The 25,562-nt window shown below is 42.3% G+C and overlaps 1 protein-coding gene across 2 annotated transcripts; it reads right to left on the reverse strand.

The window, feature by feature from the left end:
• Positions 1–1,201: 1,201 nt before the first annotated feature.
• Positions 1,202–25,562, reverse strand: dop1b (DOP1 leucine zipper like protein B). Of its 2 annotated transcripts, XM_026144723.1 has the most exons (39): positions 25,058–25,562; positions 21,031–21,208; positions 20,409–20,590; positions 20,154–20,324; positions 18,763–18,952; positions 18,548–18,646; positions 17,782–17,905; positions 17,565–17,674; positions 15,773–15,884; positions 15,562–15,682; positions 15,319–15,438; positions 15,047–15,155; positions 14,577–14,813; positions 14,181–14,491; positions 13,699–14,102; positions 13,341–13,612; positions 11,788–11,940; positions 11,518–11,618; positions 10,581–10,771; positions 8,888–10,466; positions 8,669–8,768; positions 8,389–8,580; positions 8,070–8,192; positions 7,848–7,982; positions 7,698–7,753; positions 7,488–7,592; positions 7,240–7,306; positions 6,993–7,152; positions 5,731–5,813; positions 5,536–5,645; positions 5,309–5,458; positions 4,968–5,029; positions 4,626–4,754; positions 4,385–4,521; positions 4,242–4,297; positions 4,008–4,151; positions 3,752–3,884; positions 3,228–3,323; positions 1,202–2,268 (listed from the first exon to the last, which is right to left on the reverse strand). In XM_026144723.1, the coding sequence occupies exons 2-39, from the start codon at positions 21,166–21,168 to the stop codon at positions 2,011–2,013; spliced, it is 7,020 nt and encodes a 2,339-aa protein (XP_026000508.1). In that variant the 5' UTR covers positions 21,169–21,208; positions 25,058–25,562; the 3' UTR covers positions 1,202–2,010. The 2 variants fall into 2 exon arrangements, with proteins under 2 accessions (XP_026000508.1, XP_026000510.1); XM_026144725.1 differs by lacking the exon at positions 3,228–3,323 and having other exon boundaries at positions 25,058–25,561.

The raw sequence follows: 25,562 nt of genomic DNA on the forward strand, positions 1-25,562 counted from the left end.
ACTGACACCTGCCAGAATTTTGACCAGAAACGTTCTTGCTGTGAGATGTTAAATACTTTGATATCATGCCAACCTAATGAAGAGCATCTGTCCGTGTCAAGGAGTGTACAAAAATGCCTGAACAAATGTATGAAATTTTAAAATACTTCCTTTTTTCTGTAATGTGGTCACTTCACTTGATTTGTGGCTGCATGGGATTTGTTCATGGCTAACCCAATCAGAAGTTCTAAACTCAAATAGTTATTCTTCACATTATTTTCTTCATCAGTATGTCTTTGGACTTGATAGTTCAAAGACATACTGATGATTGGTCTGCAGGACAAACAGGATGTCTGGAAAGTACTGAAACCTCTCCAAATTATTGAGGTTAAAAACTCCATTCCAGTCAGCCACCACCTCTGCACTGAAACATTTAGTGTGTAATACTGTGGTAATCGCCGTTTATATGAAACAGTAAGATGTTCTCTTATATTGTGATTTGTCATTCGTTGTCACACCATTATGTAAGATGCTCGTTATAGTTTCATAATTAGCATCAAATTGAAAATGATGTGAATATATCCAAGTATTGCACGATTGTAACATTCTAAGGACGTTTATATAACACATAACTTTGTCAAAACAGGTTTTCCCCCTTATTTTTAGTCTTTATTAAGCTAGGACAGTGTCTCGACTGTTATAATTGCTGGTTTGATAACAGCCAGAGACATAAATGCTGTTAGCATTGTGTCAGGAAGAACATCTGGTGCAAAACCCAGGAGGCTCAAACATGTGGAGTTACCTGCTGTGCCAACCCCTTGTGACAATGGAACAGCTGAAAGTCACTTGTATTGAGTTGGACATGGAGGAAGACAGGAAAGCTGGGATGACACACAGTAAATGGGTAACCTACTCCATCTGGTGAGCTACACCAGCACACGGAGATAGTTTTACAAATGCAAAATAGACAACTAGAGGTTTGCAGTCAGTGTAAAACCAAGCCTGTAACTTTAGAATCACAGCTCCATAAACTGTATTTTTAAATCTATTTGATCCATAATTCATATGCCTCTGGGCCACATCAGGTTATTGAGAAATAAATATGCATTACTGTCTCCCCTGCAGAGTTAAGGCTCCACAACAATTTCCCTCAATACAAACACGCCAAAACATGTAACTTTAAAGCTGTACAGCCAAATAAATAAATAAATACAGCACTCAATTTTAATGTTTAATTTATTCAATTTTATTTTTGCTAAATTAAAACCTGACCTGGTCTTTTAAACATTCAAAATAACTTAAACATTTAGCACTGTGGAAAAGGAGAAGACAATGGCCAGTTGTAAAAACTTTCAGTGAACAACTGCAAAGAAAGGCTAATTTCCCTTGAACACCAAAAATAGCAAAACCAGAGCTTATTTCCCTGTTATACACAAAGCACATTCAGTAACTTAACAGTAGAACTCTTAGCATAACTTATTATGAATTTTTACCAAGAGACATTTGGTCGTCACATTCTCTTGAGTCAGAGAGACCTGATTACAGCTGTACTACAGATTTAAGTTAACCAGTTATGCAAATGAACAATATTACTCATTAAGAGCATTGAAAAGGGAACCTGCCTATTGGTGCAAAAGTTAAATAATCGTCACAGGAACAATCATTATTATTTTATGCATGCTTTATAAAAAAAACGTTGGTAACTTTACGTTGGTTTCCATTATTATAATTAATGGCAATTGTTTTTAGTCATAAAGCAAGCAGAAGATGTTAATGGGACAGTCTCATGTGAATTGCTCAGAAAGAAGAATTTTCCAATTATTTGTAATTATTTTCCATAAACAGTTAAGTACCATCATATCAGATACCAAAAAAAAGTCAGTTGTAAATAACATCCCTTTGTTTTCCAGTGAAATTAAAAAGCAAAATCTCAAAACATTTCCTTTTTTTTCCTAGTTCACAATACATCGTCATCAGTGATTCTGCCCGTTTTACATATTCAGCTTGCATGGCTGGTTCACGAAAGGCTTTCTAGCTCTCCATGGAGTCGAGGAACTCTTCTTCTGCGATGTGCTCCAGCCTCATCAGGACTGCGTGTGAACTGGCGGGTGGGTAGTCTGCAACAGGGAAGTAGGTTGCGGGATCGCTGGAGGTGGGAGGGCTCTGGAAGGAATGAAAAAGGGTGCGAAGGAAAGGCAACAGCTGGGTGATGGAGGAGAGGGAGCGCTGAGGGAGGAGGGGGAACTCCAAATGCTCAGTAGAAGTTTCCTCACTCAGCTCGTCCAGTGTCTGAAATCATGCAACAGGGCAGCATAATCAGAGTGAGATGACTGAACATTACAAATAGCTTCTATTAAACTATATTTTAAATTAAAATAGAGATAACATAAGAAGTTTAAGGTAAACCTCCCTGACATTTCCACTTTGATTGTGTGATTTTGATTTTCAACTCTGAGAAACTAATACACTAAATGTGAGACACTTTTAACTCCTGATGTATTCCTCTTACAACTGTTCCTTTCATGTTGTGTGTTATCTCACACAGCTCTCTATTTGAACTTTGTTCCTGATAAAAACTCCAATTCAAGAGTTACTTTGGCATCTGCACTCAAGACAGAACATCAAACGCCATCTAGGTGACCAAGCCCTTTGTCATTCATGCATATGCGTCACTGGCTAAAAAAGCGTTACTGGTCTGTTGGAAAAAAAAAAGCTACAAAGCAGGCCTGATATTTGTCACTAAAGCTACAGAATGTGGTGGTGCTGCTGCTGGAGTATAAAGACGCTCCGTCAAGAAGCTGATGCCCACCATCTGTTCATTAATGTTTAACAATGTGCTGCTGCTTGTGCTTTTACACTGTTCCACTCGAAATCATGTTGTACAAACAGCATTTACATCCAAGTTTGAGAGTTTTGAGACTGTGTGCTTATTCAAGAAACATACGAGACATTTCTGAATGGTTATTATGAAAATTATGGAAAAGTGGAGGTGTGAAAGACCACAAATATCTGAACTGTGAGGCCGTGATTGTGACCTGGTTTATGACTCGTGAAGCAGGGATCACACGTTCTACGTCGGCGAATCCGTTACGGTTTACAAGGGTTCCACTATGACATAAATTTCGTCATCAGATGTGTGACCGTCTGTGTGCCTGCCTATTTTTTGTGTATTTACATTACAATGCACCAACTATGCATGCACCACAGACGCTGGACTTCAAAGAAGTAGAACAGGAATGACTACTCACCTGTCCATGTCTGCAACAGAGTATACATGGTGCATTCCTGAATAAGTCGAATGTCGGAAGCTTTATGTGGAACACACCCTCAACTTGGATTTCCCTCTTAGAAAGTCAGAGCAGACCAAAATACCCCGAGAACGTAAACAGCAGTAAAACTGTAAACTTTTATTCTGTGGTGCCAATGTTGTGTATTTTTGACTCACTCAATAAGCTATATGCAGAACACTAATCAGGCTCTATTTATGAATGTGATTTTTAAGCATACACAAATGCTGTGTTGGTAGTGATACCTGCACGGTTCCACCCTCCCAGAAACCAAAACAAATCCTGTTTTTCTCTAGCTATTTTCAGGAACATGCTAACGCAGAATGCAACATAATGCGGGCTTAAGCAGGTCTGCTTTCCTTGCATGCTGGAGGAAGATGATCATCTCGTCCCATTTTTTCTCCATTCTAGTGACCCTAATTATGAGTGTTTGACTTCAAAAAGTTCAAAACACTTGAATTTGGGGAAACATTGACTGTTCTTACCCCATAGCGTTGCTGTATTCCTTCTAGTACTCTCACAATGTGTGGTATGCATTCCTGTTCACCTTCTATCAGTGTATTTTCTGGACCACTGTAGCGGTTTACATCCACCTCAGGGACAAATGCCCAGCGATACCTGTGTGATGAACAGATAATCATGCAAATGAGTCAAAAACAGACAAAATTAATAATTATTAGTCAATCTCACAAAATATCTAAGCATGCTTTAAAGTCCCTTTGACCCCATTTCCTCTCTTACATCTGAAAGAGTGGTATCCGCTCTGGGGGAAAAGCCAGCGAGGTGTCCAGAAACTTGCAGGCTGACAGGTACATGTCCAACTCTGCCTGAGAGAAATTAACCTGTCCATTTCTGTCAAGGGTTCCACGCACCACTTTAGCCAGTCTTGGTGATTTACAAGAAGAAAAGCAAAGTTTTTAGACACTCAAAAAGGTGGAATGAAACAGGAATTTGTCAATAAAACAATTAACCCACTTTGAGTTGTCTTTGTCCACCTGCAGAGCCTTCTCCAGACGTGTAAAAGTGCGAATCTGAAAAACAGAGACAGACAGAAAATAGATGCTAAACACAGTTTGCTCCATGTATTAATCCACGTTCTTAGAGAAATTAATCATTACCAGTTCTGTAACCATTATGGGCCAAAGAGATGTCAGGTGCTGGGTGGAAATCCGCAACAAGAAAACGCGAAACATCAGGAACATCTGGGCTGAAACAGCAGGGCTGGGGTTCATACGTAAAGTCTCTGTGAGACGCTCTAGAAGGAAGAGAAAGAACAAAACAGTTTTTTGCTTGTTTTTTTGAGTCAGATTGAGCTAGATCACCTTTAAATTTGCAAAATATCCAGTAACAGCAGCTAACCTTGAATGAGGGGCAAATAGAGGTGGTACTGGTCCAGTTCTCCGCTGAACATTGCAAATGCCTGGCGTTTCAGCAGCATGGGTTTCTGGTCAGCGTTAGCAAACAGTTTCAGGGAGCTACTCTGCATGCCTGCAGTACAATGAAATGGAGATTTATAACAGCGCCCATTTAAATTGGTAAACTACATTATTAAAAGTGACACTGCGACTGTTCTGTTCAAATTCTTTTTGTGTCTGCACATCATTTTGAATCCTTGAATGTCCTCTTTTATCACACAAAAGCTTCACTTTTATACTTTCAGTGTCTTTCCAGAATTAACCATCTTCTGGAGTCTGTACTCACTCATGAGGTCTTTAAACATGGTCTTCTCATGAGTCAGCAGGTGGTCAATAATGGATTTCCAACTACAGAAAACACGGAACAGGCAAGCAGCAGAAATTAGAGGCTGGTGATATCAAAGTTATATGTGTAATATAATTTCAAACTTGTAACAGATTCACATGAAATTAAAATAAGGGAAAAGTTTGGTTTTTTTAATTAATCCAACTTTTTTTTTTATGTTCTTTGAATTAGATGCAATAAAAAGTACATAGCTGTTATATGACACTAATGGGGCATCTTAAGGTGAAAGTAAATACTTTTGTGTATTAGAAATTGACATCCAACACACAAATATTACTAACCTTTGTGCACAAGAGGCATCCATTGTGAAGAAGAGGGGGTCCATGAAAAGCTCAAAGACCTCTTTCTTCCAGGCCCTTTTGGTATAGGCATACCCACTCAGACTGCTAAGAAGTTGTGCACCCGCCTCAAAGCTGGGCATGTTGTAGGCACTGCAGGAGAAAAAGTTAAAGTTAAAGAATTCCATTAAGCCCTATGAGACCAAAGGTGTTAAGATTATCCAAGTTACCTGTGGTTCTTCAGGTAGGGGAAAACATAATACATGAGACGTGAGATGAGAGGAACAGCTTTCTCCTTCTCGTCACTGCGATACACCATGTCCAGAAGCGGTGCCAAGATCTACATGGTTAGAAAGTGTGCTAAATAGTGCCTGAAGCGCAGACAAACCATGAATCCATTTATTTAATAACAAATAAAATCCCACCTCAGCCAGAAGTACAAGAGCCTGCACGCTGTAAACTGAGGGAGCAGAAGAGGAGACCATGGTGCTAGCTTGAGCTGCTGACTCTGTCAAGGACAGAAAGAACAGCAAGATAGTTTGTTAGTTGTAATAAGAGGTGTGTCGGTGCTGTGGCCACTACGTCTGACCATGTTAGTGCTTTGAATCTAGAATGGCAAAGGAATGTTACAACAGTATTCAAGTAAAAAAATGAAGTAGACAAGAACCCTCAAGCAATGATTCGCTATCATGGTCGCCAGCCCGTAATGTGAAAGAAAAACGAACACCTGGGTCATTAAAACATGGCCAGATGATGCTCTCCTCTAATTACAGGACTGTTCGGATCGGACAGACTGGTACATCTTTGAACAGCAGGACCTGGAGACCCTAACGGAAAACCTTGGATGAAGAGTGAATTACAGGGTCTGATCAGAACTCTGTACAGCACTGCAAGAGCGAACCCGAAGAGGGGCATCAAACAGGCCAAGGAGGCCTACAGGAGGGGGAGAGAGGGCCTGGAGAGGTACCAGAACTCTCAATAACTACAAAGGCCAGAGCCCCCAAACCTCCGACACCAGAGGACCTCAACACCATCTTTGCTTGGTTTGAACGGCCTGTAGACAAATGATTATACACCAACCCACCCAATTACGTTGTACATGTGCAAGGACAATAAAGGGCTATTCTTCTTCTAAATGAAAACAAACAGAGATGTTGGGTAAGTTTGATACAAAAGGAAGGGGAGTGTTTATGGTATGGTCCTGGTACTGAACTTTAGATAACTTATCTACAACTGAAAAAAGTGCTCTTTGAAAGACTGCTGACAGGGTGTAGCCCTCCCGTGGCCCTGAACTGGATATAGACTGATAATAAAATACCCATATAACATTCACTGTATGTCTGCACTGCTCCCATAGATATTGAATGATGATGCCATTTGAGTTTAAACTATTACTCAGTTTAAGCAGAAAATTATAATAGGCCCCCCTTTAACTCAAAGAAATACACCCATTCAGGCAGGAAGCTGGGCTTGGGATTCAAGGACATTCAGATGTGAAATGCAACAAATAAAAGAAATTAATAAATTGTGAACACAACAGCCTCAAGCTTATTTTATGGCAGTTAGCAATCTCTGCTAGGTCCAACATGACTGAGGCCTGCATTTATACCCATGTCTTAACTTTCCTCAAGCAACAGGCAAATGGCCGTATCACAGTCAAGGTGACACATTTGTCAAAGAAAGTTACCACAATGGTCGCCATCCCCATCACCGTCATCTGGCTCATCAGCTTCCGGGCACACTTGAGGTTGAACTTTGACCTCAAGGCTACGGCTGAGCCAGCTAGTCTGCTCCAGAGATGACCCTGCAATCCCACCTACTGCTTCAAGGATCCTCTGAGTCACCTCCTGTGCAACAATTTAATAATTAAACACTTGCACCTGCTTACTGAGTCAATCCACTGCTTTCACTTACATTAGCACACAGCATCTCACCTGCAGATCTCTAGTATCCTTCTTATTGTCCAGGTTAGGGAGCCTGTTGACAAAGTCATTCAGGATTCTGCAAGAGAGAATCTGTTACTAAACATCAAATCCTCCCAACTGACACAAACAAGTTAAATATGAACAAGATTTAATACATCGAAGCATCTACATCAGTTTCTGTGGCAGAATTAATAATCCTACTTTTCAAAAGATGTTCTACCAGTACTACTGGTGGTCAAGTTAAGATGAGAACTGACCCCAGGAGTAAGAAATGTCCAGGGGGGGCCAGGTTGAGCTGAACAGACTCCCGTAACAGACTGAGGAGAGGTGCAATGTTTTCCTGCAGAGCCTGAGCTGAAATACTATGTAGGGAAGAAGAGATGGTTTCAAAATGGGATTATTTTTAGAGCATTTTTCTGATCTATATAAAGCCTTGGTTTGTGCTTGAATTATGTTCTTGCTCATACCTCTGGATATAGGTGAAGCTGAACTGCAACATGGGGATATCGACCAGTGTCGACTTCTAATGGAGAGAAAAATGGGAAAGAAAAAAAAGATTCAAGAAATGTACAAATTACAAATCTTAAATGTCTTTCCATGCACCTGTGTTTTTGTACCTGTTCTCCTTTGATCTGATGTGGTTTTTTCACCACCTCTTTGACCAAATGTAGGACAGTGTCTGTGTGCAAAGTGCTCAGTGATTTCACCATCTCCACGATGGTCTGACGAGACTCGCTGGCTACGGGCAAAACCTGAAGGAGAATAGAGTGTGAAGCTGCCACCGAGCGACTCGGATATGAACGCCCTTTCATCGTTTCCACGCGCACTGTAGGTCTTACTTTGTTTTTGTGCCTCCTTTTACTCTTCCTGTTGCTCCACACGACTCCAAGTGACGCCATTACCTGAACGCCATACTGACCAGTTAGAGGGAGCAGGAACTCCAGTATCCGCTGCCGCAAGACCTAGAAATGGCAACATTGTGTCTGGATGAGTTCATGACTTCTTCAACAACACATGCGGCATTAATGATGACTGCGATGATGCAGTCTACAGTTAACATAGTTCCAACACTGTGAACAAAACTCAGTGCTGCACAGAAAAGCTTACGGCTATTGCCGATTCCCCACTTTTCGACTTTTATAAACAGCAAATACACACCTTGGTCGTTCTGAAATAAACAGAGGTAGAAGTGTGTCTGCTGCTCTGGCCAGAGTCCGATGCGCGCCGCTGAAACTCTTCCCTCATGACCACGCCCCATAACAATGCCATGCTACCGAGCATCTGTGGCAGCGCCTCAATCACAGCGTTGCGTGCGTTACGGACATCCACAGGGTCGCAGGCTACGAGGGACTGACGGAAAGCCAGAGAGGAAATAAAATGAGCATTAAGTGGTTGTAGATGTAAGAAGTACATACTGTATCTGTGCTCTATTTTTTACCCTTTTGTTGTCCAGTAGACAATAGTGTGTAATGGTGGTCAGACCCTCCAACAGAGTCAGTGGGTAATCAGGGGCAATGTTCTCCTTCCTACTACTCAGACTGGTAAAAAGTCAGAAGAAAGAAAGAAAATGTTGCATTAAATGTACAACTAATATTCAAAATCCCATTCTAGGAATTCCTATTTTCATATCCTGTTAAATCCTGTGTATTTAGGTTACCTCTGGTTTGTCTTCCCTCCATCATGCTCATAGAGCTTGACGAGCTCGTCCAGGTTTCTGCAGATCTGACTGATGAGCGGAGTGACAATGATGCCTAATGAACGTCCCAAGTATGGCAGAGAGGAGCAAAGCAGCGACACCCAGTGGGGGTGCATGGCATAGCCGTATTGGGGCTGCAGAGCCCTGGCTGCAGCAGAAACAAACATGCCTTGGGCTGTGATCGGGTGGCTTTGGACGTACTGGGCTGCTTTGATAGACTGTTGGAAAAGGACTGCAGTCTGCCACTCGCGAGCAAGGGGGGTGCTGGCAGGTGATGATTCACGAGTCTCCCCTGGTTGGCCAGGTGTCCCGCCAGGCCCAGCTGTTGAGGCAGCTCTACCTGACCACACATGGTATTCCAGGACTATTAGAGCCTGGAGAAGGTTGAGCAATTCCATCTGTAAGGGGTATTGTTCCTGTCCACCTCCTGCCCCGAAATTCACCAGACTTTCCTCCGACAGGCCTCCCTGCTCCTCTAGCAGCTCCACACCTTTAGATTGTCCTTTGGCTGTCCCCCTCTGGCTAATGTACATAGATGCAGAAAGTGTAAGCAGAGCATACTGCTGCACTTTACAACCAGAGAGGAGTCTGCGGATGGACTCCATATCGGACGCATCCTGTCCTCGCGCTGTGCAGCAGAGCTGGTTCACAATGCGGGTCAACACCGCCACGCTTTTCACCTGAACCTCTCTGTTCCCCTGCAGGTCAAGGGGACTCAGGCTCAGATAGGAAGGGTAATGAGAGCGAAGGAATCGCAGGCACAATGAAACCAGCAGTTCAATGAGCAGGGACGGGGGTGCGGAAGGAGTGGAGGAGGGGGAAAGGAGGCACCCGTAGAAGTTCTTGCCATCTTGGGCCTGTTGGTGACGCTGCAGAAGGTTAGACACCAGGTTTAAATGTGCAGCGGAGCTCGTGTCGAGCGAGGTGAAGGATAGAGCATCCACCAGAGGGCACTCAGCACTGCTCCTCATCAAACTGTCCAGCAGCCCCAAGCCTTGGAGCAGATGGCGCCAACCACCCGCCACAGGGTACAGCAGCACGTGGCGGAACAGGGAGTCGATGGCTTCTCTCTTTTCACGTTCCTGTTTTAACAGGCGAGACTTGGCCATGGCTTCCAGCTCCAAGTCCTCCTCATCTTCACTTGACAGTGAATCAGATGCCTGCGTGTGCCCAGACTCAACCCTCCGCAGCCCGTTGACCATTCCTCCTTCCTCAATGCTGGGATATGGAGTCGAGCTTGAGCTGGTGTTATCTGTGGAAACCTGAGCACCGCTGGTGTCAGCTGACTCAGTGTGTTCACTTTCAGCCTCCTCCTCGTCCTCTTCCTCTCCTTCTTCCGTCTCTTCACTCTCGCTCCTGGATGCCACTAAGCTGTCTGGTGGTTTTGCAGGATCTGGGCCGCTGTCCAACTCTGCCCACAAGGACTCTCGGTCCACAATGTTCAGGACATTTAAGGTGGTGACTTCTGTTGCCATTGTGTCCGCTGATCCTGAGGTTTTGCTTGAGCTTCGACTTCTACTGTTTAAAATCTTCAGGTTACCTTAAAAACAATGGACGTGTTAGCTCAGCATAAATGAACAGGACCAAACGCATAAGACCAACTAAAAGGTTTCATTTCATCGCCAAAACAACACATGCTGAAAAACGCACTTACCAGCAGTAACATTCTGTTTGATGCTCTGAATGGAGCAGCGCTGAGTGGAGGGATGCAGCAGCAACAACAGAATAGGCTCCAGGATCCGGATGACATCACTGAGGGACAGAGCCCGGACCAGCCAGCACTGAGCTGCTGCACTTATTGAGCCATCGGTACAGCTCAGACTGTCCACCACCACACACAGAGATCTAAGAGACAGGAGGAAACACGCATTTCAAAATCTTAGTAAGCAAACCTTTTGTTTCAAAGGGGCAGCAAATCAGAGGAAAGGGAACCAAGTGGGTGCAACAAAGTATAAGTTAAATGAGGAAAATTTTGAACTATCGATCATCTAAAGCTGCTCTAGTAGACTTCCAGAATAAAAGCATGGAGCTTCACATGAACATAATTGGTCCTCTTTAGGAAGCCACCAGCAACCGTTACTCAAACAGTTTCTCATTGTCATCAACTGCAAGCCTCTATTTTTAATTGAGTAAATTTTATGATTATTTTATTCATTTGGCACACAACCATACTAAAAACTGCAGGAGCACTTGAACAACAATATATTTTACACATAAGAATGCAAGAATGTTAAAAAAAAAAAAAAATCAAAATCAACATCAACACCCACATGACTCACAGCAAACTTAGGAAATCCAAATCAAGGATCCCAAACTGTACAGCTTTCCCACCTAATACCACACTCTACTATTTTACATCCTGTAGCATTACATATTCACATTAGGCAGCTGTCAGTGGCTGTGTAAACATTCTCTGTGGGAAAAACTAAAGTGCCTGTGTTCAAGCTGATCGTTCAAAGCGGCATTTACATGCTGTTTAACTGCTACCTTGCTGATGCCAAAGAGTGTCAGGTTAATCCACTTTTGAACTAGCACCTATTTCCAGACCATTTATAACCAAACCATCCACTATTTCTGTCCGATGTACTAACCGGTCAAAGGAACGACTGAGGGACATGGTCCTGTTGGTCTGGATCTCCCGGGTGAGGTGCCACAGCACTGTGAAGCGGTGTAGTGCTTCCAGCCTTACTGCCTGAGGAAAGCAAACATACAAAACTTTCACTTATTTGCTCAACTTGTCACATCGTCCATCGGGCGCATTTGCATGATGAGCTAGTAAACTGTAACATGTCATAAAGAGATAAAAATGTAAATATGTGAAAGAAAAAAATGCAGCGAAGCAGGTCCGCAGGCACAGATACCTTGTCCTTGTGCAGCAGCGCCTGGCAGATGATGTCCTCACAGATGGATGCTGATGGAGCCAAACAGTGCAGCCTGCAGAACAGTTCCACACAGGAAATGTGCTGCTCTCGCCTCTCCGTGTCCAGCTGACTCCACAGCACCCGAGACACCCTCTGAGTAAAAACGAGCAAAAAGAATCCAAAAATACATGATAATAAGAAAAAAGAAGAAGAAATCACAAATCAAAAAGACCAAATTCATCTCAAACGTGCTGATGATATGGTGATTAGACTGAATTTCATTCAAAGATTCCATGAGGGTAGCTCCTTGAATTATCTGTTGATTACAGATAGTTAGCACAGTTTTGTATTTTGTAATGAGTTCAAGTTATATCTGTTTCAGTTTTATTTTTAGTCTTAATTCTTATTGTACGGAAGACATATGTCAGAGGCAAATCCGTACGAGTATATACATTTTAAAAACCACGTAATTGTTTTGAAAGCAGTTGACCCTCAGTCTTGTACACATTCAAAGCCTCAATAAACACATCCATCAGTGCATCATCGGGCAAGCAGTAATTATGCAGTGTGATAGAAATTAATACATTTCTGTGATACTGCTGAGATCCATGACGGTGAATTGCCTCACAGTTTAAAAAAAAAAAAGGAGGTTGATAAGAACCTGGCTTAGAGAAACAGAGCACAGAAAACTCGAGTACCTGGGACTCTAACATAAGAAAGAAATACAGCCTGCAGTGTTGACAAGTAATGAAAACAGAAATGGACTGGCATTCATACTGAACCTTTCTAGTCACTCAGCTTTAGACTACAAGCTACCCATACATTCACACAGTGCTTTATTATATGCACTTCTACCTCACATCCATAGCTAGTTTGACTCAATGACCTAATAGCCTAACAAGCATGTCTTTGGACTGCAAGAGGACGCCAGCATACACAGGAAACCCACACAGGCACAGGAAAAGCTCTTGCTGACTAAAGTACTTGCACCTAGAAGCTTCTTGCTACATTACTGACCCTGCAACATCACTCTGTACTGGGCAGTCTGGCTACTGGCTTGCATTTAGGCAGCTTAGAAACAAATGAACATGTGTAATTTATTATTAGTTTATCCAATTATCTCATTCAAATCCAGCAGATTTCTTGAAGGCAGTTTATTCTCTTAACTCTAAGTTTTCCTTCACATTTCCTCGTCTTACCACAGCTGCCCTTACAGAGATTTTGGTAGCTAATAATAAACACTTTGCATCAACTTGAAAGATGTTGGTGTAGCTTAAAAACACATGCAAATTAATAAAATAATAATAATCATTATTATTAATTAATTCAATCTTATCTTACTAAATCTTACATTGTTTTATTTGACTCACGGCATGGATTTGGAATACATTTCATTACTTTTGCGATTTTATTTATTTATAAATTTGCCTTTTTAATTGTTTAATAATACTTTTACTGCTGAGGATCTTTCATCTGTTTCTCTACAGTCTTATAATGTAAATCAGCCCATTTACACCAAGTTAGAACAAGATTCGAATGAATGAAAACCTAACCTGATAGAAGTCGGTGCCCTCCTCTATGGTGCGTAGCAGGGCAGGGTAGATGGGTGGCACAGTGACCATCTGCAGCCGCCCACTCAGTGGGTTAGACTCAGAGCTCTGGTAGCGTCTCTGCTTGTCCTGAATAACCAGTGTTAAGGATTGGGAGTGGTTGATCAGTTCCAGTAGGGAAGCCACTGCAGTGTGCTGGATGTTGTAGTCTCTGGACAGGCAGCACAGCGTCATTAAGGACCTCAGCCACACTGGGAGGCTGTCCACTTGATAACCTGATGAAAAAGAAGAGTTGTTAGTCACTTATCCCTCTTTGTAGGATAACTGACAGCGGTATTAACACACACATCTATGCGCTGACCTGTGTGACCAAACATATCTGTGTGGAAAGCTAGAGTCTCCTCTTCGCTTAGGTAAATGGGGAAGGTAGTGCACTCCAGCAGAAGGTGGCAGGTGGCGATGAAGGCCTGTCGACAGGCCTCAGAGATCTCTGCCTTGCCGCGGGGCATATAACCAGCTGACCAGTCCAGGTGCCCCGAATGCCTGTGATCCCTTTTCTTCTCAGCAGAGGCTGCTGAGACCCGGGTGTCAGAAGAGGAACGGGATTTACGTTTATTTGGCGTGAACAGCTCCGTCAGTTTGTCTTTGATTTCACGCCCACCCACATTCACCATCAAAGACTTCTGATCTACAGAGGAAGCACGTAGGTCAGGATGAGGCTCTTCAATTGGTCCCCTGACATCCTCCACTTGCACCAACAAGTATCTGCGAATATTTAGAAATCACAGTTAATAAAAGCGGCCCATGATGATCATTTAGACTACAACCGGCTCAGATGTTCACCTTGTGGTTATGAAGGCCAGGATGTCCTGCAGACACTGGGCCATGGTGTCTATACTGCCCCCCCTTCTCCACACTCCTTCGCCTTCTTTGAAAACTCCATTCTCCTCAGTCCCCATCGTGACCCCTGGTGGCAGGTGCTGCTCTGAGGGTGAGGCGCTGATGCCTAATCCGCTGTCCTCAGACCTGAGTGTTGGGAAAGCACTGTTTGCTGTCTCTGCCTCAACGCCTCCATCTCTGTTTATCTCTTCATCCTCGTGATTCCCGTCGGCCTGACCGGGGGAGCCGCTTTTCTCTCCTTCATTCTCTTTATCCTAGACAGAGTATAACTGACATGATGAGGTACAGTCAAACTTCACACGGTGTAATTTTTAAAGAGACACATCTTGGATGCCAAACCTGAGTCTCTGCGCATTCCTCTTTCAGTGACTGTAACTCCGTCTCCTCTGCCTGCGCCCCTGCCTCAACATCCATGTAAGCCACAGGCATCTGGATCTTACTGAGGACTTTGAAGCATGCGCGCAGTCCCTGTGTGACGTCTTCCAGGCAAACAGCATCAATGTGACTGCACAGGGTTCGCAGCATGGTGCCCAGCATCTCAGGAAGATAATGTGACTGGATGTCTGCATGGAGCTCCTGTTGCAAAGAAGAAACATGATGATTGTGCTGTTTATGAATGGGTGTATGCGCGAGACTGACTTGCGATTGCTTTTTCTGTGACTTTCTGGCAAATAATCCAATCAGTTCTAAAATACCGACTGGCTGATGCTGACTCTGATCTAAAATGCAGGTCACATCTCCCTGAGCTGTTGACGACAGCCTTCACAGAGATAGATCAGCAATGATGTGCAGATGTTTGTGACATTTACCAGAGGAAGAACATCAAGCAGGAAAATGATGAGGCTGGACATCTCTGAGACGGAGGGAGCGGGATGACTGCGGTCCTGTTCAGGAGGCGTTGGTGGGTCATCCTTGTTGCTAGAGTAGAGCGAGAAACGACGATCCTTGTAAGGTGATGTTTGACAGCAAACAAGAAATCTTCACATACACGCTGCATATAATCTTGGCACTAGTTATTTGTTTGACTCAGCCTTTAGCTTTTTAGAATTTCCCATGCAAGAATTCGGTGTCATCCTCGTACCCGAGAGAGGCGCAGAAGCGTCGAGTCATGTACTCCCAGAGATATTCGCTGTTCATGGAACTCACGAGCATGTTCACCGTCTTTATGATTTCTGATGCATTCTTATTCTCTTTTATCTTACTGTGGAGGGAAAACACAAGAAAGCATGTTTTTGGATTCATCTCGGCGTTTGACGTTTTGTCACATGCTCTTTAATCAGCAGTGAACATGCAGTTCATGTGTTTTACCATTTACTGCTCTTACCTAGCTAGCTGGTTGCCTGAGAGTCCTGAGCTGGTGATGGTTTCCTCTCCCAGCATTTCTCGACAGTAGCTGTAAAAAGCTCGGACCACCTCCAACAACACACGGCTCAAGACAGGCGGACCTGAGGAGAAATATGACTATTATCAAATAAGTGGTTGATAAAGTAATTCAGACTTTTGACGTTTTTGTGTACTGCACACATGCTGCTTACCTATCTCCGGTTTATCGAGCAGGCTGATAATGATGCGAAAGGGCCTGAGGTAACTAGTCACATTTTCCGGGTCACTATTCACATCCTTCTGTTTGAGGATGTTAATCAGAGCCTGAAGTCAGAGACATAAACAAATGAGACTTTGAGAAACATGTGACAAATATCTATTGATGCACACTTTAAACAAGTGTACCTCACCTGTTCAAGTCATGTGAGAAAACGCAGACGCTTAACCGATGCATACCATTCTTTGATGAAGAGCACACATTTTATTGCTACTTAGTGAGAGGTTTGAACAACATGTGACCTGCAAATCAAGTCATGTCAGAGATACACCGCAGTATCTCTTACTCTTATTCTGTAACCCCTCGTTTCACTATATCTCGTTTTCATTTTCAATGAGATATGAACTGATCTTTTTCATTTGAAATTAAATAAGTTACACTGCTTAATATTCTCAGTATCCTCCTTTAGTTCCATTCCTCTTGAGAACACATGGGATGCAGTGAAAGATGCGACAAATGTGTAAATGCTATTTTTACTTCTAAGTATTCACCGTCTCACAAACCACAGCATGAGCAGATGTCCCACTTAGCTTCAATATTTAATGCAAAATAATCTTAAAATGCATAACCAGAAAAACACAAAAAGGCCACTACAATGCAATCCTACTTGTCAGACTAAGAAAACGGTCTGTTTAGATGATGGACTCCTGCCTTCCTTTCAGTGGTGAAAACTCCAACACAGTTTCAGTCTCAGTTGTAACACTGACCTCAGCTGAAGTTTAGTACTGTAGTAGTCTGTTGCTTCGGGAAAGAGGTCTGGTGATCAATCTACTGTCACAGAACCTTAAGTGCTTGCTAATTTTTTTTTTATGATGAATCATATTTTTTTTATTTAAGTATTATTATTATTATTATTCACATTGTTAATTAATATCATTAATTTGTTCCAATGGAAGATAAAAATAAGCACAGGCAAGTACATGTACATGAATGTGCAAAAGTCTTGAGTCAGCCCCATTTCTTGATATTTTGCTTTGACTGTAAAAGCAATTCCCAAGAACTGCTTAAAACAGTGATGAAAAAACAAACAAACTGCCTTTCAAGCTCATTGTACACAGTCAATTTTTGTCCTTTATATTTTACTATATTTCCATGTATGGTTGCACATGCTTCAATAAATAACTGCACCCACTTCTCATTTTCCTACCAAAATATAAAGAAGTGAGGGGTGGCTCGTGACTTTATTAGTACTATACATCAGGCTAAGGGGAAATCACACCGAGTGAGACCTTCAACACATGCAAAAAACAACTTTGCTCCAAGTTTCACTACAGGAATCTCTGCGGTGTACCAGCAGAAGCAATTTGAAACTACTAAATCTCCATAAAACAGTCAACCAGCCACTCATACTCATTTTTACTTCACTCTCATGAGCAACTTCTTCTCATTTATGGTCATTTTACAGTTTTGGTAAATACACTACACATCTGCTTTAATGCAGTTAGTTAAACAGAAGTTATGTGGAGGACTGACTCCATAAAAAACTGTTTAACACAAGATCTAACAGGCCAGTCAGTGATGGTTAGATGTAATTTGTGATATGGTTGAAACATCCACATCACCTGTTTCTTTTTGTTTACCCCCAACCTTTAGGTTAAGAAAACCAGCTACTTGATTCAGAAACATATACTTGATGTTTAAACTAAAAAGCAAACATGCATACAATATGTTTTTGTGTATTCTTGATGTTTTTTCTCTGCCTATTTGCTATTAAATACATTAGCTACCTTCACAAGGAAATCCCTGGAGTAGGTGCTGAAGTAAAATGCCGTATGCTCCTCCATGGTGGTGGAGAGCTCGGGATGTGGAGCCACCATTCCTCCTTTTATATCCGTCCCTGGAAACGACACGCATATATAGATGAGAAGTGTAAGTGAACCAGACAATTTTGCCAAACGGTGGTACGTATGAATTTTCACTCTGGTATATTCTGATGACAAGGACCTAGAAGCCAGGCGTAGAGGCGTCTGTTGAGGGACATGTCTCTTCTGAGCAGCGTGAGTGAGGCTGCAGAGACGACTGTGATCATGTCTTCAAAGCTCAAAGCAATGGTGGGCTCTGCTGGGTTCTAGCCAACAACAGGAAGATGCACAGTTAGCCGAGTAACAACAAAAAAAGTCCTAATACTATAACAGTATTACCATAAACATGATACATGTGTTTTGGTATAGTCCGTCTTTGATTTGAGAGTCTGAAAAGTTGAAAGGGTGCAATTCACACTGCCGCCCCCCACTGCCCAACCCCAAATCGAATATATTTGTTTTTGCCTTACATTTGTGTTGATCATGAAAACATTCATTGATTGCAATGCTTGAAATTTTCAGCCAATGCTGGATCATGAGCACAAAGAGTATCATGTTTTACAGTTTAACTCAATTATTTCAACTTAATTATTTGTTAGGAAAAATAAAGCACTAAAATGCCAACATCCGATGGACTTTTTCCACAAGTGAACGGAGAATGAATACGACACAGACGCGTGCTTGCTGTGTTTAGATAACTGGATTAACTGACCGTCTCACCAGACTGTTAAGCACTGGTGCACAAAATGCTGTGATAATGAATAGAAACAAGACTGGTTATAAACAAATTGTTTTCTTTGGACATAAAACTGGAAACGGGTCTTAGATTAGGATAATAAATGCACTTAGTTTGCTTAGTGTTAAAGATATAAAGTAAAAAAACAAAAGAAAACACAAGGAGTGCCTACCAGGCATGTTGCAAATGGGAAAAAGTAGAGCAGGATTTCAAGTGTGTTCCTCTGCACCAAGGCATTTGAATCTTGCAGAGATAGACAAAGTGACTTCACCTGTAAACAGAAAGAAGTTCAGACATTCAATAGCATGAATTGTAAAAAACAAAAACGGAAGAAAAGTGACATGAATTGTTCCCATAAGTAAGGATTTCATGTGCAGAGGCACTCACCACTACGCGCTGATCGTAGCCTAGCATGTACGCTTGTTGGCTCAGTGAGGCCATTCGGTCAAAATGTGTGACTATAAAGACGGAGGCAGGCAGCCGCACCATAGGGGTGACCAGCATGCTCCCCCACAGGGCACCATAGAAGACCTGCTGACCCACGAGCAGTGACAACTTGACCAGCAGAGCATCGGTCCTTGACAGCAGAAGGGCACAAAGTGGAGATGACTCAGTGACACGCACAAAGCAACACGTACAATTATAAATCTATATTTCTACATTGCCGTCAGTGATGTCACGTCAGTGTTGTTGTCAGTGCTAACCAATGATATCCACTGACTGAGTATAGAAAGAATGATTAGTCAGGACACGGTCCTGTGGAGCCCAGTGACTCACAACATAATTTTCACTTGTGAAACTTTTGCCGCAAGTTAAGTCCTGAATAATTTTTGACTGTTTTTCCTGTCTACATCCAGTGCTGTGTACATTAGTGCAAAACAAACAATAAAAAAGGCATTTATGGTTAGACTAAAGCTGAAATGTTGACAATGCATGTCTGAGTGAGCAAACAGAAAAACGGTAAAGTGAGGACTCGCTCTACTGCATTAGGTCAGCTGAGAAGCAAACGTGTTATGAAGGCATGCATAAACAGCAAACTTGAATGACTTAATTTTTATACACCACTTTCAGCATTCCTGCCATTTTTGGATCAGTACCTAAAGATTTATTGATTTGTTTTTCATGACCCGTGCTGGATTTGGTCCACTGTATCGGGACGGTGACCACGTTCAGCCTGAATCTCACGTTGCAGAAAAGGAGAGGGTCACAGGTATCCATATAAAATTGTGAGTGGTTAGTGATGATTGTGTTGGTGCGGCCAGAAAACTGAACAGGATGCAGGATGGATGAATTGCAAATTTGTTCCTAAAGAGGGATCAGACTGGAACTTCCAGGCAGTGATCCAAATGTAGCAGGAGCGCTGGGAGCGGTGATCAGCTGCACATGGAGGCAAATTTCTAAGGAACAACAACCAAACTTAAATCATATACGGGGTTCTTTTTCATTTTTTTCAAAACTGTATAATTGTAAAATATTTGATAGCATCTCATAAATAATACCAGAATTATACTAAAGCCCCTCCCTTATTCACAGGGCTCGCCACGGCGGCCAGATCTGGATGGCTTGTTTGTTAGATGCATGCTGTTCCATTTTAAAAGCAAAATGTGTAGCACAACAAACACCAAGAAAAACCCTGAAAATGCAAATGTCTTTGTTTCTTCAGAGGTGCAAAGAGATGTCTTGCATTTCTACTTTCATCTTGGGATTTGGTGAACTTGTAGGTACTAACAGCATACGTGGAATTCAGTCATAATAAACTGGCTTTTTATGCTACGTACCTGTCGTAGACCTCCAGTCCTTCCTCCAGGCCTGGTAGGAGACCTGTTATGAAAGCCTGAAGACTGGGCAGCAAAGCCTTCTGCAGAGGGAGATAGTAACGCTCATACAGCGTCAGCAGGACGGGCTTTACTGCCATGGCTGCGTGGGCCAAAAGTGGGAACAATCCTGAACTAAAAAGCACAAAAACACACAGGCTCAAGTAAACTTATGAACTCTTTGTTTTTCTTTAAGCATCAAAGGTTTGGTTTTTCTACCTGTAAATGAACAGATCCTTGGCTAGCCATTTTGTTCCAATGATTTTGAAAATGACCTCATAGGTCTCCAGAGCCTTGAGGTGTACACCGCTGGGCAGGGCCGGGTGTAAACACTGAGCCAGACGCTTCCCTATGATCAGCCTCTTGGGCAGGAGGGAGTATCGCAGATTAGTCTGTAGGGCCTGTTTCAAATGCAGAGAAAATAATAAGAAAACTCTTTAGATGACGGCGAAAAACCGTTAAGAGGAAATGTGAGAACCTGTCAAAACACGACGACTAAACTAAACCCCCCCACAGATTACACTTCAGTGCTTAAAGTCATTTACAGTTTTAAATCAATCAGGTAAATTTCTCCCTCGCATTCCAACTGTTCGACATCGGCACACACAGACACTCCAAAGTCAACATCTTGCTGTACTGAAAAAAAGGACAGTGGCTCATTTATTACTAGTTATAAAGCTGTTAAATACATAGGGAGAGTTTTTATGTGGGAAATGAGAACTAATGCATAACTATAGGGAACTGAAAGACAGGCAACAGCGGTGAACCAAAAATGTCAACACCAGGAAGACATGGAAAAAAAGAGCTAAAAGCATGTCATCTCTGCACATTCAGACTGTACCTTATTGAGCTTTCCCAGGGATGAGATGAGATCTGCCCACTCACTCGAAGACTCGAAGTTTCGCAGCGCTTTCTCGATGACTGCCGCATAGCTACGATAACGGTAGTCATTCTGAAGTTCCAACTCCTCAGGATCCATGATACTTTAGTCTGATCCCAGCATCATCAGCATAATATCTCTGGTAAAAATGGCAAATGAGAGTTTTTGAGGGAAAAAACTCAAAAAACAAAAAAACAGTAGCAGCATAAATGTGTGTGAAACCTGCTGGATGTCCTCAGCCTCTGAGGCTTGTTTATTCCAAATAAAATTATCCAATTAGCTCTGTTCACTGACATACACGAGCTCTGAGGCAAAGGAGACAAATGCCCTCATTCATGACTGCTCGGTGTTTGGCTGTCTGACCTGTCTCTCAGTCTGAGGAGGAGGACTCTTTCTAACACGAACTGTGCAGCCCTGCGAGCACAGCCGCAGAAAAACAAGCAAAGAGCTGAGCTTAAAAACACACAAAGAGATACACTTTGCATCTCTCTTGTCTACAGGAAAATTTAGAACAGCATTAATTGATTTTTGGGCCTCTGGGAAGCAAAAAATAATAATTTAAAAACAATTTAAAAAAAATGGGGCAACATTGCAGCTCGCTTAGCTTTTAGGTTCAGCAGAGAAAACTTGCTAGCAAACAGTGGCCTGCAGACACAAAGGAAGATTAAGATTTTTTTTTTTTTTTAATGAGTTTGATTTTGGACCACCGGTTGAATAAATGCACTGAAACCGTGTTTCAGTTTCCACCAACTTTTGAGGGAAATGTCTGGCCCTTAAGTTGATTAATGCTCCACCGGTAAAGCCCGGTTATTACCTGCTTTGTTTTTGCGGTAAAGACAGTTGCTTGTGAATACGTGTGCATATTATGTATTCAAATATAGCTAAACAAAGGAATGGGTGGGGGAGCAGGAAGGCAGGATTAGAGAAGCACGGGCATCTGGACTCCCTGTGGCTGATCTAAGAGGGCTTTACCACTGTAAACACCGTCCCGAGCACATGCTCAGGACGACAGTTCATTCACGGGGAAAATCACATGCCATTTGGCAAATTTATAACCTACAAAAATTTAGGAATTGATTGAAAGAATTCAAATCTAATAAAAGACAAAATGTTAAAGCCTACCAATACAACTCTGCCTAGGACACCAGTGAAAAATAGACAAACCCAGCTCTAGACTGAGTGAGGATGTGAAAGAGTTGAGGTTATTTCATGTCCAGAGGAGGCGGTGATCAACTGAGACCTTGCTTTTTCATATCGTCCTGACAACGAGCCTACTCATTTATGTCCTATGTAATTGACGTTTGATTTTGGTCTATATCTTTTGACTTATTTGAGCCACCCTACTAAGTCCTGATGTACTAAATAGAGGACACTCTGGGCTTTCCATTGATATCTCGTGTGTTTGGGTGGCTTCTTTTAGCTCCAAAGAGGAAGGAAATCACAGAAAACGTTCAATGGGAAGATTCCCCTTTCCTCGGTTCTCAGGAGGATATGGGCATATTATATTTTGGCTTTTCTTCACGTCATTGTGATCAGTGAAGTGTTTTACACGTTGTTGGACAAAAGAGTCTTCACTTTGTTAGGCTATTAAATAAACCCACTGCCCCATATTTACATTTAATTTCTGAAAATAAAGAATAAAAACTTTTTAAAGGCTCTTCTTTGAACATTTAGCAAATTTAAAAAGAAAAAAGTACACACAACAGACAAAACAGAAAAACACAGGCCTCTCCACAAAGCTGTGTAGGCTAACTGGCTGGTAGATTTGAAAAATGAGTAAACATTATCCTACATATACAATTATTGGTGTCATCCTTAAGTTTTGGCCTTCCAAAGGAAAAAAAAAAAACCTGGTTGGTGATTTTTACAATTAGCTTAATAAAGCTAAAAATGCATTTCTTTTTTAAACAGCAAAAAACAAACAAAACCCAAATTTTTCAATTGAACCTTTTTTGGTCTCTTTAAAAATACTCTTGGATGAAACTGGTGAATTCATCTATCCATCCATGCTCCTCATCTTATCCAATTCAGGGTTGCACGGTGGGGAATCACCATCTTTTCCAAGATGCCGCATGAGAAACTGGGTGTATGAGCTCACCTTATCAGTGTGGCCCTCCACAATAGTCCCAGTTTCTCATGAAGCCCCTTCGCAAAATTGGTCCTGATAGATCACCACTCAGCCACAGGGCTAACACAGAGACAGACAACCATTCTGTTGTCCATATTCACATCTGTAGCTAATTTAGAGTCATCAGTTAGCCTAACATAAGAGTGTTTGGACTGTGGAGGGAGAACATGCAAACACAAACCAGCGTCTACATGTTATTGTGTACTGTAATTTGGGAACAGTGACAAAAATATGTGGAATGGAGTATTAAAAAGACTGAAGTCACTGCAGCCATTTTCTGCGCTTCTCGTCTGAGCTTTTTGTGGTCTTCAATGTTTGTTTGTTTTTTAAACTCTTCCTCTTCTATGTGAACCTTGCTGTCACTCCGTTTCCTGTTCAAACTTTTCAAATAACTGTAATTCGACCTGTTCATTAGATCATCTTGGTGGAATGGAATTCAGGAATGCACTGTCCTTGCGCATTCCCACAATTCCCTCCCTCTGCATGGCTAAAACATTATGCAAAGTGCCCCCAGCATAGAATCTTACATTAGTCGAATGTCATGCAAAAAGTGGTGACACGCTTTAAATACATAAAGTGTCCTGCAGTGGTGCCAGGTTTGCTAAAGGACCCCAGACATCGTCATTTCTGTAGTGCGGATTCTTACTGCTGGTCATAAAAGCATCATTGTGCACATCTGTGACTAGAAAATACAGGCCGATCATGTATTAATCTAAAAAAAAAAAAAAAAAAAGGTCACATCTTCTTTTTGTGTGTGTGTGTGTTTTAACTGTAATGTGCATTGAATATTAAAGAAGAGCCGGTTCAAAAATACCCAGAGCATCCATGCACGGGTGTGTATGTGTGATCAATGACACGTGCATGTGACACATGTTAGCTCTGTTCACAAAGAGTTTTCTTGACCTACGGACCAGCACCACAGCAACTATGAGGTTAGACAGTCTTTCATCAAGGCTTACTTGCAAAACCAGCACTGTTTGTAAAATCCAGGCTTTCCTCCCTGTCATGGGTGGATTGGACTGCTGATATGTTTCAAAGTGGGGGGTTTTCTCCCCACTAACAGAACTTATATACAAGGGTTTCAATTAGAAGACAAATAACTCTAAACACTTTGACCAGTTTAACGTGTTTTTAGTCATACGTCTGCCTGCAAATACTCTGAGTGTGTGTCTGTGTGCATGTGTGTGTGTAGCGACTGGGGGGGGGGGAAAAGCATTCTGGAGAATTACAAGTGACAGCTTGATAACCAAATTGTGCAGGCCGGGCAGAACAAAGTTTAAATTCTCACTTCCTCATTGTAAGTATCGGCAAAAACAGCAAGTGTGATAAACCCGTGCATTTCTACAGAAACAGGAGTGTGTGTGCTTTGAGGGTGGACGCACGCTCCAAGGCACACAACAAGCCCCGTCAGCTGACTAACACCACCAACACGGCCACAGCAGGCTTTAACGTGACGGTGCTGGCGCATAGGATGATGATGAGAGAGGCTGTGGATGCAGCATGAAATGTGGCCAAATAACAGTTGGCTGCAGCAGCCTTTAGCCTGTAAGTACACTGTAGCATTAGAGCCTACAGATTATGTAACAGCACGACTTCAGACCAAAACCTGCATGATACTATCACTACCTTACAGGCTAGGAAATATATTAAAGAGTAGTCAGACACGTTTTTTCCCCATAGGTAAGCAGATAAAAATCCTAAAAATAGAATTTTCCTATTTTTTCCTAACGTCACAGGAAAATCACATTTGTTTTCTTTGGTTAGGGTTTCTTTGGTTATAATAATAAAGCGCATAGTGTTAAAGCAAAGAACCCCGCCGCAAACAAAATCAGCTAGCTACGTGGTGCATGAATGACTCACCGACAGAAAAAGCAGCACGAGATGCGCGGGGCCACGCTCGCTTCACAGCACTCAGACACGAGCGGCAGACAGTCCGGTCCTGATGGTGCATCCTCCAGGCAAAAGCCGCTCACAGGAAAAAAAAAGGATGTGTGTGTGAAAACAACCATACCCGGAGCACCAGGGCGGGGATCTCCTATAGCTGATCAGCTGATCCAGCACCAGACGCTCACTTCCTCACAGAGAAGAAGAAAGGGTGGGAGCCGGGAAAGTGTAGTCGGTAAATGTAAATATTCGCCTTCTTGGTGCCTTAAAGAAAAGTCGATACACTACAAAATGTGTGCTAAAAGAAGCATAAACTAAACACTTTGTGCAGTTGTGAAATTGAGATGTAGACGGTAATGAAATGTCATCACTCCCCCTCTGCTTTGGTATGTTCCAGGATGTGCAGTGTTTACAAACCTCTCACCTCGCCGTCAGAGATCTGACCACGGGGTGCGTTCGGTTAGGCCGCATTGCTAATGAA

Source organism: Astatotilapia calliptera, chromosome 16 (assembly GCF_900246225.1).
Source record: "Astatotilapia calliptera chromosome 16, fAstCal1.2, whole genome shotgun sequence".
Classification (NCBI taxonomy): Eukaryota; Metazoa; Chordata; class Actinopteri; order Cichliformes; family Cichlidae; genus Astatotilapia; species Astatotilapia calliptera.